Genomic DNA, 16,214 nt, shown 5'->3' on the forward strand with positions numbered 1-16,214 from the left:
TAGCGACACCTGTTCATAAGCAGCTGTGCATCCGTGAGATTTGATCACAACATAAGTAAATGTTAGTAGTATGTGTGTCCTCAGAGCAGCGCTCAACCGTGACAGAAATAAAGAAGCAATGGTTCAAGCTTCATGAAAGTTAGACACGAACATCTTTTTAAGGCAAAGCGCTCTGTGTATAATAGCTTGGGCTATATGATGCAGTAAAAGTGACTTTAATCACACAGATATTAGATAGAACTCCAGCTTACAGTAGGCAATATTACACTAGTGTCAGGTGTTCGACTTCCTGTAAAATACCAATGCAACAAGAGGAGATGCAACTCAGTAAATTAGTAACCTATGATGATCATTTAGTGAACAAAACATTAATTTAGGCTTTCAGTTTGTTACATTACCTACATACTAGGATGTATGTTAGGAAAACTACAGGAAAACTGGTGAATTTCACAACTTCCCATTTGTACATTGCCAAGAACAAAGACCAAATTAAGAGAAAATCTGCTGCTGAGACTTTAAATACTTGGCTATTGTGGTGTCCTACCGTCACATTTCTCTTTGTCTTTGTTACTTTAGCAGTTCAAAATATACTTTTTATAATCCGTTTCTCCTGGGGGAGAATCACAAGTGCAGCCAAATGCAGCCATCTGTGCTGCCCGCTATAACATTCCTCTGTTAATCTTGCTTTTAGTGTTAATGTTGATATTGGACACATTTTTACAGTAAATCAAGTAGCACAAGCTAATGATTTGCAAACAGAGATTATATCTGTAAGACAGAAAGCCATGTTTCACTATCTACACTATCTGAGTAGAAAGAGACACAATGGAGTACTGGACTGCTGATATTAAGAAACTTCCCTGCATGTTGCATGGCTTCCTTCCTTCCTGTACTAATGTGACACTTACCATTGACACAGCCAGCCTCATCACTGTAATCAGGACAGTCATGCACTTTATTACACTGTTTGGTGCCATGAATACAGGATCCATCTCCGCACTGGAACTCATCGGGCTGACATATAAGCAGGGCTGAGGGACACAAACCACACACATGCATTAGAATTAGGTGAGTTTTAAAATGATCATTGCACTAAAATTATAATTTATTCAGATACAAAGCTAGAGGCTCATAACACAAGTAGAAAACAATTTCAGAAGCAGACATGGTCACATTCAGGCCATTATTTCTCTTCCTTTACTGTAAGTGTAGTATGTGTTTTGTTTCAGCTATCAGGCCAACTTGGAGTGCATTCCAATCCAACAGTAATCTGTCATACACAACTCTTACCAGCACAGAAAAAGCCTGGATATAAATGAAAACCAGGCAGGTATTCATTCACTGTCTGAGGAAAACCCATACGCAGTGACCTATTGAGTATGTGTGTATGTGCAAGTGTGTACAGGCATTTGTTTGTGCATGCTCTATCTGCAGAGGGCAGGCTTATTTAACTCATTCGTCTTTTTAACTGGCTGTTTAATTATTCATGTGTTGTGTTTTGGACTGGCTCCGCCAAGGGAATGAAAGCAGACATGATCGATGGCTGTGGAAGCCATGAAAATGTGTGGCACACAATCACTGTATCAGGAAATATGGAATAAAACACAGCCACACATGCTGTTTAGCACCAAGCGGGCACCCATCGGCAAATTTACACACAAACTGTAGGTCAGCGGAGGCCTAAATGCATGTGCAGAGAAGGATGTGTGCTCATTTACATGAACGCACAGAGAAGCTGACTCAGTCTTCTAATGCTCAAATAAAAAATAAAGACAAACACATGTTAATGCTAAAATCAGCAAAGTGTGGAAGACCTAATCCTGTGCCATCACAAAATGTGCTGATTCTTTCAGCCAAATGATTGGGATCAGAGCTCAGCTAATTATGATAAATCCCCAGGATGAATAGTAATAATAATGGATTGCCATCTGCAGAAATGCTGGCAGGAGAGAAAGGAGAGACCCGACGAGAAATACGATTTGACCATTTTTCATTTACATTAACCTCCTGTTGCACTTTTCACAGTCACTCGTCACAGAATGTCTGCGAAATAACCCAAGATTATTGAGACAGATGTTTCAAATAAGATGGGAGATAATAACCAGGGGACAGGTTTGTGGGAATGGGCAGAACCTGATAGCTTAAATAGAGGAGGAGGAGAGAACAAACTGCAGACATGCAATGATTCTCACATTTCTCATTTCCAACGAAATGCTTCTCTTCCCAAAGCATCTGTCTCATTTACATTACACAGACTTTTTTAACACAAGCATTAAACCGCCCACTTTTATTCACACTGATGAGCATGTACACACAAACCTAATCAAAAACATATATTACATGCAGCTCATGTCTCATCCTATCTATAATAAATAAGGTTACTGAGACAGAGGATTACACTGCCACATGTAGACGAGACCACTTCACTTGATGTCGTCTCGACAGTAATCGCTATGCAATCATGTTACTTGATTTGTTTGCTCTTTTATGCTACTATTAACAAATGAAATCGAAGTTTGGTAGTGAGGCTAATAAGCTTGAATATTTGTTTAACTTTAAATAGCTAAAGAGTAAAATGTACATACTTAGGACACAAATCAAAGTGACTAAAGTTATTTTCAGGTACAGCGGTGTGCAAATCCACATCACAGAAACAAGAAAGTCTACTTTTACTCTTCCAGAAAAGACAAAGAAGTAAGAACACAGATTTTTATCATGACAGTTTCAGTGTCTGATTTTTGTCTTTATGCTGCATCTGTGCTGCTAATTTGGACGAGCTGTGACTTAGTTGGTGAATTCTTGCTTCCTCCTAATCACACGTTGAAGTGCCCTTCAGCAAGACATGCTCAATGTAAATTTTTATACTTTTTAACCAGTTTTGTTTCTGTCACTTTGACTGTTAAAGTTGTTAAACCTTGACAGTGTATTTAAAAATTGCACTAAACCTGTGTGATTATTGCAGCTTCAGCATTTCACGTGCATGAAAGTCTGTTATAATATATGTAATCGCAGGTACGTCCTCCATATATACTCGAGTCTGTTAAATCCTGTGAAGCCGTGTGAGTCGGCACAGTGTGCTTGTATCATGTCACACGCGTGTGGCTGCTGTCATCTCGCTGAGTGGTGTGTGGGAGTGTGAAGAGGAGACCAGATGGGGGTCTCGCTCGATGAAGGACCTTAACCTCCCACACATGCGCGCACATTACGACTTGCACAACAAACACATACGCTCGAGCACACACTCAGAGGTTGTCCTTCTGCATCTACAGATCACATGGTTGCATGGCAACACACTGTATGGATCATCATGAAAAAGTTAGCATTGTTCTTTAATCCTCTGGTGGCACGAGATCGGTCATGTAGTCTTTGTTCAAAATGTGTGGCGTGTCAGCCTTTAGTCCTTTAGCAGAGGTTAAGACTCACATGGCCGTTGCACCGCAACACATTATTTGGTTTTCCATAAAGCTGCTACATTAAAATTATTATGAAAAGAATCCCCACAAATTAGCAGTGAACTGACTGTCCTAACGAGGACTACAAAGAACACTACAAAAGATAAAAATAAATTAGGAATCTGTAAATAGTACGACTCCTTTAAGGGTTTTGTGCAAACATGAGTTCTGTGGAACTGTTAAAATGCTGTTTCATGCCGTGGCTGTGGTCTCTTGATGATAATTCAAATGACAGCAGCATTATCCTTTAGATATCCATTTAGTTACACACTCATTTACATGCTTAATTAATGATTAATCCACCCACACAAATACAATGTCCAGTATTCACAGTTGACTTACGACAGTTTGCTTCGTCAGATTTATCTTTGCAGTCTGCGTCTCCATCACACTTCCAGTTCACGTGGACACACTCCCCGCTCCCACACTGGAACTCGCCCACGGCACAGCGAGGTTTTTGGGGCTCCGTCCTCCGGCTACAGCGCTCCATGGACTCATCTGACTTGTCCTTGCAGTCGGGGTCACCGTCGCAGCTCCACAGGGCAGGGATACACTCAGAGTCATTGCAGCGGAACTCATGCTGGCCACAGGTGGGAGCTGAGCATTTCTCCTCATCGCTGGCATCCCCACAGTCGTCATCGCCATCGCACACAAATATTGGTGCCACACACTTTCCGTTACGACACTGGAAATCTTTAGAGGGGCAGGCCTTGGCATCTGCAGGGAACAGATGATAAAAAGTGGATTTAAAATCATTACTCTACAGTATATATTACATTTATACTAATATATCTCCTATATAAATCACATTATTATTAGAATTTTAGAACATCTTTTGTAAATGTAGTCAGTTTAATGAGTCAGCTATTAAATAACATTCACCTCAATTCTTTGTAGAAGAGAACTTTAGTGCATGTGGGAGTAGACTGAGAGAAAATGTAAGTTAGAGGACAGATATAGGTAACGTATCACTGCATGTATTTAAATTCAATAGGGGAGAAGGAATATATGCAGTGATCTGTCTCTACTTCTCTGGAGATCAAATGAAAGACGTTAATTAGCAGGAGACAATTCCAGATCTTCTCCCTTTGCTTTCTTCTGCTCTTCATGAGATTAAAAAGAAAGAGTTTGATCTCAAGTCAAACTGCTGACTGAGTGGCACCGCTTTAAAACCTGCTTGGAAGTAAGACAGAGCACGTGGAGAAACCAAACTGCATGTGCAGTGGCTTGTAAATTAGGAAGAGGTAAAGAGACAACAGGCATACTAAGCTCATGAGAAAAGCACCTTTCATTAATTATTCAAAACTAAATTAAACATCTCAACTGCAACCAAAACATGTCAACCCCAAACAAAACCTATCAACTATGACACTAAAACACGTGAGATAAACATGATGCAGACCATATTTAGCGCGAGATCCAGAGCATATGTGCAGCAGAAGTCCGGTGTGTGGAAACAGGTGTATAATGAGCAGAGCAGGGACACAGCTGCCAGCGCCTGCCGCAGTGCAGGGCCCCCCTGCCAGGAGCGCTTGTGCGTATTAGTGTGAGCGAATATTTGTACAGAAATACCTGTGTGTGCATTGACGTGCATGTTTGTGATGGAGTTTATCGTTCACAGTAACCTCCCACAAAAGCAATGATAAATAATGTTTCAGCGGTGTGTGTGTGTGTGTGTGTGTGTTTATGTTTTGCTGCCTATGCTTGCGTATCGTCTTCACCAAATCCCAGCAGTGAAATTATCTAATTCAAGCACGGTTGGACAAATCAATTTGAATCATGTATTTCGCTAAAAAACAGATAAAAAAACAAAACAAAACAGACTTGTCCTTTGATGTAACTCTCATCTCTGGGCGACCGACATAACCGTTTCTTTTACCTACCCACACACGGCGCCAAAGGGACTCATTATGATAATAGGCTATTGGATTTGCTGCTAGCTATTACTGCTAGCATGCTAATCATCCCCACTCTGATCTAAGTAATTTAATTAACATGAACACATAAACAACATCAGCAGCATCCCTACAGCAGCTCAGGTGCTTTGGAGGTCATGTGAGGTGTGCAAACAAACACTTGGGCAAAGTTATAAAGTGATTATGTAAAAAAGAAAACTTTCTGTACAGCAGCAAGAAGTGTTTTGCTTATGAAAATTACCGACACACTTTGCATCATTCCAGAGAGTGACTGTGTATTGCTAGTCAAACACCATTTTTTCATGCTTTAAAGAGCTTTTCATTAAAGCAGAGAGCTCAGTTAACCAGGTGTGTTGGCTACAAACAGCAAAGCTGTGATAAGAAGCTTGTTAGTATGGTTCCCGTCGGGATACCGAGCTACAAGAGAGAGACAGTTTGCTCTCAATGGCTTTATTTCCTGTACAAGCAGGTGGCTTTTGGTTCATCGAATTAGTGTCTCGTGGATAAAAACAACTTTAGACTTAGCGTGAAACTCATAAAATGCACAGGTTATATTAAACACATTCTTCCACAACCGCCTCCACGTCTAACAGGAGATTTGGGAAGGAATCTTTTCATCTACTTCAGGGTTTTTTTTACCAACTAGAGCCGTTTGTTTTTGTCACACCGATCCCAGAACACAGAAATCTGATTGATATAGACAGACTGAGCAGCAATATACCAAATTACTTAATGTTTTGACAGCTGGTTCAGATTGATCCTTTGTGTTCCTTCATGCAGAGTGCAGATCTGTTGGTTTGACTTTTGCCTCAAGTCTGTAAAAAAAAAACATGCTGTGTGATAGACCTGTATTTTAGTCAGACAAAAATTTTATTTTATTATATTATAACAGCCTCTAGTGTGACATGTCTCAACTTTTCTGAAGAGTTGTCACATGTCTAACAGTGTTTTTAGTAAATAAGCCAATTAGGAAATTTAATTGAAAAGTTCATTTCAAGCTGAGAGATGTGAGGGTGGGATTAGCGTCAACAAATGTGATAGTTGCAAACCACATGCTGCAATAATTAATTCAACAAATACAAACTATTTTACACCCTCAACATGACTAAGTAGAAAAAAGCTTTAACAAACAAGTCTTGCTAAAAAATCCCACGTTTGTAGGCAGACCCTTGAATTTTAATTAAACGCATCCATTCAACGGATTAAAATAGGTAATCAGTAATCTGTAACTGATTACATCTTGACAGTAACCTTCCCACCTGCAGGTGATTGTGTTCAACTTTGCGTCAAAGCTTTCTATCCATCTATCCCCAGAACCACCACGGGACAGCTAATAGATGGAGGGAGAGATAGGCCACAGCTCATTGACTTTGATCTGAAGGACAATTGAACGCTCTTAACAGCATAAACACAGACACACAAGCATGTTGGACTTTCTGTAGCTGTGGGGATGATGCATTCTAAAGTACCTTAACTTAACTATTACAACTACTGTAAAAATCTAACCCAAACCTTTCCCCTAACCTTTCCTAAAAACGAGTCTTAATGCTTATATTGAAGCAGCCAAATGGCCTTAAAACAGTGGTTTTGAACTAAAATAAGTCCACACAACCATTCTCAGACACACACACACACACACCTGCTTACACCCAGAAACACACACATACCTGACTTCAACCCTTCTCTTTGAGTCACTAGGTTTAATGTTTTTTGAGCGTGGAATCCAATCAGGCTCTGGTCTAACATATCAGCCGCTGAGCCATGCTGTGGGAACATGTACATGTGTGCACAAGCATACACACACCGTCACCGGCATATATGCACACACACACACACACACGCACACACGCACACACGCACACACACACGCACACACACACCCACACACACACACAAGTCTACAAACCAGGTGCTCTTAGGAAAACAAGCTGAATATCACAGATGAGCTCCAACACCACAGGACAGGGAAATAAGACATTTACTTCACAACACTGCGTGAAATGCTTCATTTAACCAAGAAGCAAAGAACCAATCAGCTAAATACAGACAGCAACACCTGAAAGCCTTTTAATGGAGGGAAGGCTTAATGGGCTGTACAGAAGACCAGCAACATCTACATGTACTCTATGGGATGTCGATATGTACGCCTATCTATCACATTAAAGCACTAATAAAAGAACCTCTGTTGAGTCAAGCATGTCTTGTCCTGTGATGTACAGAGTAATTAAAATAAATCTCCATATATATTCACGAGGGTTGACAGGAGAGAAATGTAAAAAATTCCACAACAACAGAGAATTTTCTGCCCAATTCTTCAATAATATATTAACCCAAACCATATTCTACACTTTAGTGTGAATAGTACTAGAGGAGTGTTATAGTAACTACTATAATTCTGAATAAACTATGAAATATAATTTATTTTACTCAGAATTAAGAACAACAGATTTCTCCCATGATTGTTGAGCATTGTATTTTCCACTGTTTATTATAAATGCTGTATTCCCTGTTATCTTTATGAAGAGGGAGCAAACAACATGATCATTACTAAGATGAGCTTTTCTGCAAAAGATAAATTGCCCAAAATTATTTCACAGGGATGTGGAGTTTTTAGTAGTTCTGCTGGTTTGAAGGAAATTTGAGACTGGTGTTGTTACATGACCTGTCACTGATCTTTATTTTATATTAAAAGCACAAATGTCATCTTCAACATAAATACTCCTGTGTTATCAAATACAAAGATGTACTGCAGAAGAAGAACAATGGCAACTTATCATACGGTATATACAGACTATTTGAACTAATTATTAGTTGTGGTCTTGAAGGCAGTGATTCTCGTGCATGGTGACAACTGACAAACTGAATCAAATGGTGCTGTTCACTAAACACCAAGTAAACTCTCTGTCCAGGTCTCAATAATGATGGCAGATTCATTTAACCCCATTCACCTTCAAGTACGGCTAAGGTAATATCAGTGTACAATAACAGACAACAGCTGTTTTAGTGCCAATGAACACATTTTTCTCATGGCATTAAAGTCAAACTGAAACTCAGTACACCAGGCACATAAAGTAAAAGTCTGACTTAAAAGGAATAGCAAATTTTGCATAATTTCCTTGTACTCCACACTCACTCACTCCATCTGCATGCATTGAATCAGTGTTTTTAGGGCCGTTAGCTAATGTAGCATTTGTTATGTATCAGGCACCATTACCCTTCCTATCATTTAAGCAGCAAACCATCAAAGGAAGAAGACAGCTAGAGGCACTGGCATCTCAATTGTAAAAAGATAGTTGTGTGTTGCTCTGGTCTAGAAATATTAACCTACCACTTCCTGCAGCTGAGGTCTTAACACTGAGGAATAGTTCTGGAGAAAGAGAGGCACTTCTACATTGTACTTTTGATGCAACGCATTTGGCAGAAGGGCCAGAGGGCCCCAAGTGTGTGTGTGTACGTCTGTGTGTGAAGGCCGATGGACAACTTGACATGTACTCTCTCTCCAGGGCTCTCACAAAGTGTTTATCAGTGCTTTGCCAACATTAGACCTTTGAAGCATCAGAGCGGGAGAATAGCAGCATGAACACATGCATGCGCACATACACACACAGATACAAGACCACCAGACAGACAGGCCCTAAGCCCTCAGCTCTTCAACTTGCTGTGACATAAAAGTGATCCTCTTTTCCTAATGGAAAAGACACAGAGAGGAAAGATGAAATTCAAAATAGATTTATCACTGACTGACAAACAGAAGGCAGCTTCAGAATAAATTCACCTTCCAACAGCCTGGCCAAATGGGGTTTACCAGGCACAGTGCTGACAGTATCTGTGGAGCATTGGTGGGAATCAAACGTGTCAGTCATCTGTTTTGGTTGAAAGATATATATATATATATATATATATATATATATATATATATAAAGATAGACATACAACACAAGACTTGACTTACTTTGTACTTCATTACATAAGAGATGCTCCTGACCACTTCCTGTCAGGATCTATTGTTTAATTATGATTGATGATCTTAAGGTCAAAGGTCACTGTGAACTTACTTTCCCACGGACCCCCCCCCCCCCTTTCCAATAAGGGTATAATGATGTCATTGTAATGGCGTCTAGATGACCTTTCACTACGTCTAGATGACCTTTTATTGACTTTCAGACATCCGTCAGACCCGTCTAAGACAGGGATAATATACAAAGGAATAACTTAGAAGTTCAAGATTGTCTGGTAATCCGTGAGAACGGTGCCACACACACACACACACACATTTGCATCAAGCGTTACGCCCGCCAAAATTTCACCAGTCCATAAAAGTTGCAAGTTTGGTCAAAGCTTCAAAAAATCGGAGCTCAGTTCTGTTCAAGCGTCTGACATAGAAGCAGCCGTCTGGTGGAGTCTAACGAGACTGGTCCATGCTGTGCAACGCTGACTTTGTAAAAAACGGTAAGTTTGTTTAATTATTGTTAAGTCTAAATGTAGGGTTTAATTAATGTATTAAATAATAAATATATAATGATGTCATTAGTTAGTGGGATACGAACCTGAGCTCGCCATTTAAAAAGTCTGATGCTTAACTGCTGTGCTAAACTGACGCAAGTCATACCGGCCCCGACCGATAGGTAGAGTATAACTTCTAATGTCTATTTTGCTATTGATGAAAAAATTTAGTAGATGTTCAAATGCAAAGTTTTCGTTAGTGTGAGTACAATTGTAGCTAACATTACTCAATGTTTAGCTCCTATTACCCTTACAATCACAATAGTAGCTTTTTTCTGATAGCTCAAAGGAGAAAGCATTATTTTATTCTGCCGTCCGACGAATCATTTTAAGCTAACGGGTGTATGTCAACAAAATCGTTCACTTTCCTTTTTAACATTTTTACCCCATTTAGTGGCAATAACATCAAATTGTTGTGAACCAACTCTGTAACGTTCTACAAGTTCTGCTGCTTTTCACACAGGCATCTTTAAAAACTGACACTGGCACCTGCGCCTGGAAAACTATCACGTGACGTAAGTGCTTCCTCTTAACTCCATATAGAAACAAGTATGTATGTCTGTCAACCGCTCCTAAACATAACTCCACACCTCGGAACACGCTCACATTTTCTGACTGTTTAAATAATTAGTCACAGTTTTTTTTTTTTTTTTTTAATGAATGAAGAACTAAATGTAACATATTTAAGTTTTGGTGGACATGTGGGAGTTGACAAATACAGATACTTTTATTTTATGGGTTTTTATTATTGTTTATTCTAATACTCAGCAGTAATTCTACTATTATGTATTTGATATTGAAACACCAAGACCTCCATGAGTCTATGTACATTTCCGTTGCAGCTTTGTTACTGAACTCTGTTCCTATCAGCACTAATATCTACCGTAAACTACTGATCGACCTTTTAAGTGAAAAACAGATCATATCACATCAAGCATGTATTGCTCAATATTCTCTGTTTTATGCCTTGGTTGGTTCAGAGTTCTTAGTGTTAGCCATGGCTGCTAACTAACTATGACAGATATGTGTCTATGTGTAAACCTCAGCAGTACCCAACTATCATGAGAACTGTCATTGTTTTCTGACTGTAACTCGGCCTCTGACTGCATGTCACCAAGTGCGGTTATCAACACTGAGCGGTTATCAAAAACTCTGGAGCTTCACTCTGAAAGTAATTTTTTGTAATAACTCAATTAATAAACTTTTCTGTGTAGCTTCAAGAGCAATAACTGTTTCAGGGGTGTTCATTTTGTTAAATGTTGTTGTTCTTCCTGTAATCTTCATCATTTTTTTCTCACACCAGGATTCTCATAATGTGTTATGTGTTTTGTTTTTTGTTTTTATTTTGCATATGAGGTTATTACATTTCGATTGGCATACGGATTGCCCAAAAAACTGTACGTTTAATCATGAGTTTACGGATGGTTTTGTGTAATCCTCTTTTTTTCCAATGATATATGGACAGGAAATGAAAAAACATTTCTAAACATCTCAAAAGGTTTTTCTGTCAGGACAAAGTGACCTAATGTTGTTAGTACTAATATTTGTAATTACCCACTACGTACATATGTTGTCCACTTAGTAGGTTGTCTAGCAAGGCTTACCTTTTAGCTCTCATAAACTTATATTGTCGCTAATGACTGGTCACATTGTCTTCTTTTTTTGTTTTGTTCTGTGAATCGCAGGTTTCATTATTATTATTTCCTTTAAGCACCGTAGTAATGAGATAAAATTTGGTCACCCAGTTACCATGAAAAACGCTCCATGAGTTTCTGTATGATTCTGGTCATATGTTGGGGCTCATTGTCAATCTATGCAATTAATCAACGAAAATCTAAAACCGTAAGGCACAGAAATATTATGGATTTTTCTAAACATACATTAGATCATTGTTTCAGCATGCACTGAGAAAGTGAAAAATAACTACAGTTAACACACGACATCACATACATATAGGTTTTAGTTTTACTTTTGAACAAGAAGAAGAATTTCTTTTAAATTTGTACTGCATATACGGAACCTAATTAGTAAACTGTAATTTGTTTTCATATCGTGCCCAATTACTTTGTGATTCTTGACAATTTTCTTTTCTTTTTTTCTTTTTGGGTGAAAATGATAAATCAACCGTATTTATATATGGTGTATGGACATTTGCAGCTTACCTTGATAAGGGTAGCACTACTTTTTGCACCAAGGTGTCTGTATTATCCATATTTGAAACCACCCATTGAGGTCAAGAATATAATGTTCACTACGAAGGAACATAACATCACGTAATAATGATAATAAATGGCTAGAAATCTCACATGGCCTATGACCGATATGGGTCTATATGTAAACCTCTGTAGTATCCAACTATCATGAGAAAAAGAAGTGTCATTATCTTTCTGGCTTTAGCTGGGCTTCTGCTTGCCCTTCAGATTGTAGCATTAACAATAATTATCTCTCATCAAAAACTCTGTAGCTTCACCCTGAAATTCATTTTTTTGTAATAACACATTATACAAACTTTTCTGTGTACCTTCAAGTGAGATATCTGTTTATGCTGCATTAATTTTAGTAGATTCTGTTGGGTTTCCTGTAATTTTCATCATTTTTACCTACACTAGGATTCTTATAATAAGTTATTATAGTTGTAGGGAAGTCAGGAAAAAAAAAGCTGCACAGACCTGTTTACCGCCCCTGATTGTTTTAATCAACAATTTTTGCTTGCTTGCACACGAAGTTATTGCAGTTCGACTAGAATTTCCAAAAACTACACGTTTAATAATAAGTTTACGGTTGGTTTTGTATAATCCTCTTTTTATTTCAATGATATACGGACTGAAAATGAAAGAAACTTCTAAACATCTCAAAGCTTTTCTGTCGACATATAATAAGATAGTTCTTCTGCTGTAAGAAGAATGCAAAGATTTGTTTGATCTATGTAAAGTACTTATTGTCAACGTTGATACAGGTTCCAACAAAAAGTTAAATGAGAATAGCTAAGATGCAGCAAAGACTTTTATCAGCTTCAACAATTTGATGATTGATCTTTTTTTTTTTTTTTGCATAAAGTAGAAAATGTTTCACTCAGATTTTTAAAAAATGCTCTAAATGTAACCGCACAAATGCAGAAGTTGTACAATAAGACAAATCAATCAGTTTACATTGAAATGTCTCCATTTTGTTGAGATCAGTAATCTGTAGGACTTTTAGTTTTTGCTTGAAAATTTCCTTTATTGTTTTGGTTGTATGTTTGAGTTCATATTCTTACAATACCTTGTATATTTTATATCCACTTTATTAATAACCAAACAGTTCTATGTCATATTAATATGTGTCATATGCTTGAGATCAAGTGTTCAGGGGAAAGGATCATTTATTATTTTTGAAATCATTGCTGGAAGAGGGATGCTAGATAGGTAGGTTAGTAGATATTTTATTAGCCTCAAAGGCAAGTTCTAGAGAAAACACCAATTAAACACACAGAAGCAGCAGGAGACTGATACACTAAGCATTAGCATCTGGACATGAAATAGCTGTGATAAAAGTATACATTTTCTAATGTGTCTAAACAGAGTAAAACTGTTTCAGAGGTGAGAAGCAAATTATGTAGAACCAAAAACTGAGACATTGTAGACATCTGTCAACTATCAGTATGGTGGTTTTGTATGTGAACAATCAATTAAAGGCAACATGGAACATCCAAAGTGAAACTTGTGATTCACAATTAAGGCTTGCAGAAATGCCTATTAAAACAGTATAGTCGTTTGGTAGAAACGGAATTAAGCATGGCCAGAACTGCCCCTGTGATGCCTAAATAAGAAAGTGTAGAAAGGAAGATCGGGTATAAGACTGAGATGGTTTGGACATATGCAGAGGAGGGATAGTGAATATATTGGTAGAAGGATGTTGGAGATGGAGCTGCCAGGCAGGAGGGCAAGAGGACGGCCAAAGAGGAGCTATATGGATGTGTTAACAGAGAACATGAGGTTGCCAGGTGTTAGGGTAGAAGATGCCCATGATAGAGTGAGGTGGAAAAGGATGATTCACTGTGGCGACCCCTGATTGGAAAAGCTGAAAGAGAAGAAGAGGAGAAAGGAAGATCTGGTGGTTGACTGTGTCTAACGCTGCAGATAGATCAAGTAGCAAGACCTTCATTACTGCCGTTTTTGCGGAGTGACCACTCCGACTGGTTGACATCAAGGAAATGGTTCCTAGAAAGGACGTTAGTCAATTGATTGAAGACTGCTCATTCAAGAACCTTGATCAGGAATGGAACAAGAGAGAGTGACCATCTCCAGAAGGTAGGGGTCAAGGGTCGGTTTCTTAAGGAGTAGGGTGATCTATGGCCTGCTTAAATGAGGTGGGAAAGGTGAATTTTGTCAGAGATGTGTTTATTATTTGTGTAATGGCTGGGTTTAGTGAGTATGCAGATGTTTGAAGGAGAGTGGAGGAGATATGATCAAGAGACCAGGTGGTAGGATGGTTTGAGAGGAGGGTGGCTGTATCTTCCTCAGTCAGAGCAGCAAACTAGTTGAAATCTCTGCAGTTAGATGAAGTAGTATGGTATGGTAGTATGTCTCTGAAGAAGTGGGAGCTGTTGGCTGCCACCTTAATGGTAAAAAAAAAAAAAGTGAAAGTCGTCAGCAGTAGGAGATCTGAATGAAGGAAGTTGAGAAGAGTAGAGTGACTTGAAAGTGGAAAAAAGCTTCCTGGTGTCGGTGTTGTTGCTGAGTTTGTACTTGTAGTTGTCTGTTTTTGCTTTTGGTAAGGACATTCTGGTCATGAATTCTGAGGTGATGTACAGACAGGGCTCAAAGAGAGAGGGTAGAAACTATCCAGACAAGTTGTGAGCATGGTGCATAATCTGTCAACAATAGAAAGGACCTGTGGTAAGGGTAGGGCAGCAGAGACCAGGAGGAAACTGCTCAGATTCGAGAGTCCTTAAGTTCTGGCGAAAGGGTAAAAGCGGAGTAGGAGCATGTGAAATTTGGGAGAGAGAGAGAGAGTTGAATGAAGAAATGATCTGATCACATCATTATGCCATGATAGGCATTCGTTTGAAAAATAGATTAAATTAAGGGAACATCAGTTTCACCAATACCAGGTGAAATATCAAAGCCTGAAGCCTTGGAGAAGTTTGTCCACAACTACGATTATTATTTTTATTAAATCTTCTTGAAGTTAATATTGATATACATACTTTACACAAAGCAAAGATGGGGCTATAAAACATATTTGCTAATAAATATGGTCGCTGATTTATTCATTCTGACTTTTCTTGTGCACATAAACAACATAGGAGAAGCAGATTACTGAAGGTCCACCATGTATAATACATAATATATTTTTGTAGATTGTAGCAAACACTTGCATAAGGTAAAGCATATTTTGATGAAGTATGAACACTACATAAAAACGCTACATAAGGCAATCAGTTTGTCTTGAATATTTAGTGCTAATTGCATGTGATGCTTTCACAGGAGGCATTTTCCAGAATAATAGAGGGATAAAGTTCTCAAAGTGAAAATTTTGTTTTTAATTAGATTTTTGTATTAAGGAAAACAAGACAGTCTGAGCACAGGCAGAACTGATCGATTTATCATCTCTTTACATCCCTAATGGATCAATGCAAGTTTAAATTTTTATTTAGATGCATATATGAAAAAACATAAAAGATGTATTGTGTGCTTTGTAAATGTAATATTTGACTGTTTAACATTGCTCACACTGTGGTCTTTTCAACAATATGATGTCATTTACGCTACTGGAATGTGACTAGCTCCTAGTAAATTGTGGCTTTCAATGAGTCTTATCTTGGGGCCGAGTTTAAATAGGAAGCTTTTATGCAATGAAACATTTATGTAATGAGGTGGATGTTGGGCAGCTTGAATGTGATTCATTCAAAGACACTTTTTTCATCTTACATGTTTCACGTTCCTCATTTGGGAGATTTTTCTTGGAGATTGGAGACTGTGGCACTAACATGACTTAATATGAGACTGAAGTAAGACTGACTGTAACTAAGGGATCAAGATCAATGTTGACATAAGGGCGTTGCTAAGCTTCTCACACATACAAACAAAGTGAAGCAGCTCTTGGTAATTTTTCACTATATGCAAGATTTTGACAAATTATCTCCTTTCTTCAGGAACACGATAAGAGAATAAGTGATCTTACAGTATTGTCCACGTTTCACTAGACTACATTTTACAACAAATGACTGTAATTCATCCATTTTTGGAAATAAAATCATCTTCTGGAGTGAAATTCTAAATAAAGAAAATGAACATCTATATTTCATTTTGCGACACCTGTACACTAATATATATTAAATCGCCCCAAACACTTGTACTGA

General features: G+C 38.3%; 1 protein-coding gene across 7 annotated transcripts in view; it reads right to left on the bottom strand.

Annotated features, from left to right (window-relative positions):
* The window catches only part of lrp8 (low density lipoprotein receptor-related protein 8, apolipoprotein e receptor), a 142,921-nt gene that overhangs the window by 34,183 nt on the left and 92,524 nt on the right, over nucleotides 1-16,214 (bottom strand). For all 7 annotated transcript variants that reach the window (XM_026345056.1, XM_026345055.1, XM_026345052.1 and 4 more), the window contains 2 exons: nucleotides 3,795-4,169; nucleotides 909-1,031 (listed from right to left, as the gene is read on the bottom strand). In XM_026345056.1, coding sequence (XP_026200841.1) covers nucleotides 909-1,031; nucleotides 3,795-4,169 — 498 coding nt within the window. The remainder of the gene's footprint in view (nucleotides 1-908; nucleotides 1,032-3,794; nucleotides 4,170-16,214) is intronic.

Source organism: Anabas testudineus, chromosome 4 (genome assembly GCF_900324465.2).
Source record: "Anabas testudineus chromosome 4, fAnaTes1.2, whole genome shotgun sequence".
NCBI classification, from domain to species: Eukaryota; Metazoa; Chordata; class Actinopteri; order Anabantiformes; family Anabantidae; genus Anabas; species Anabas testudineus.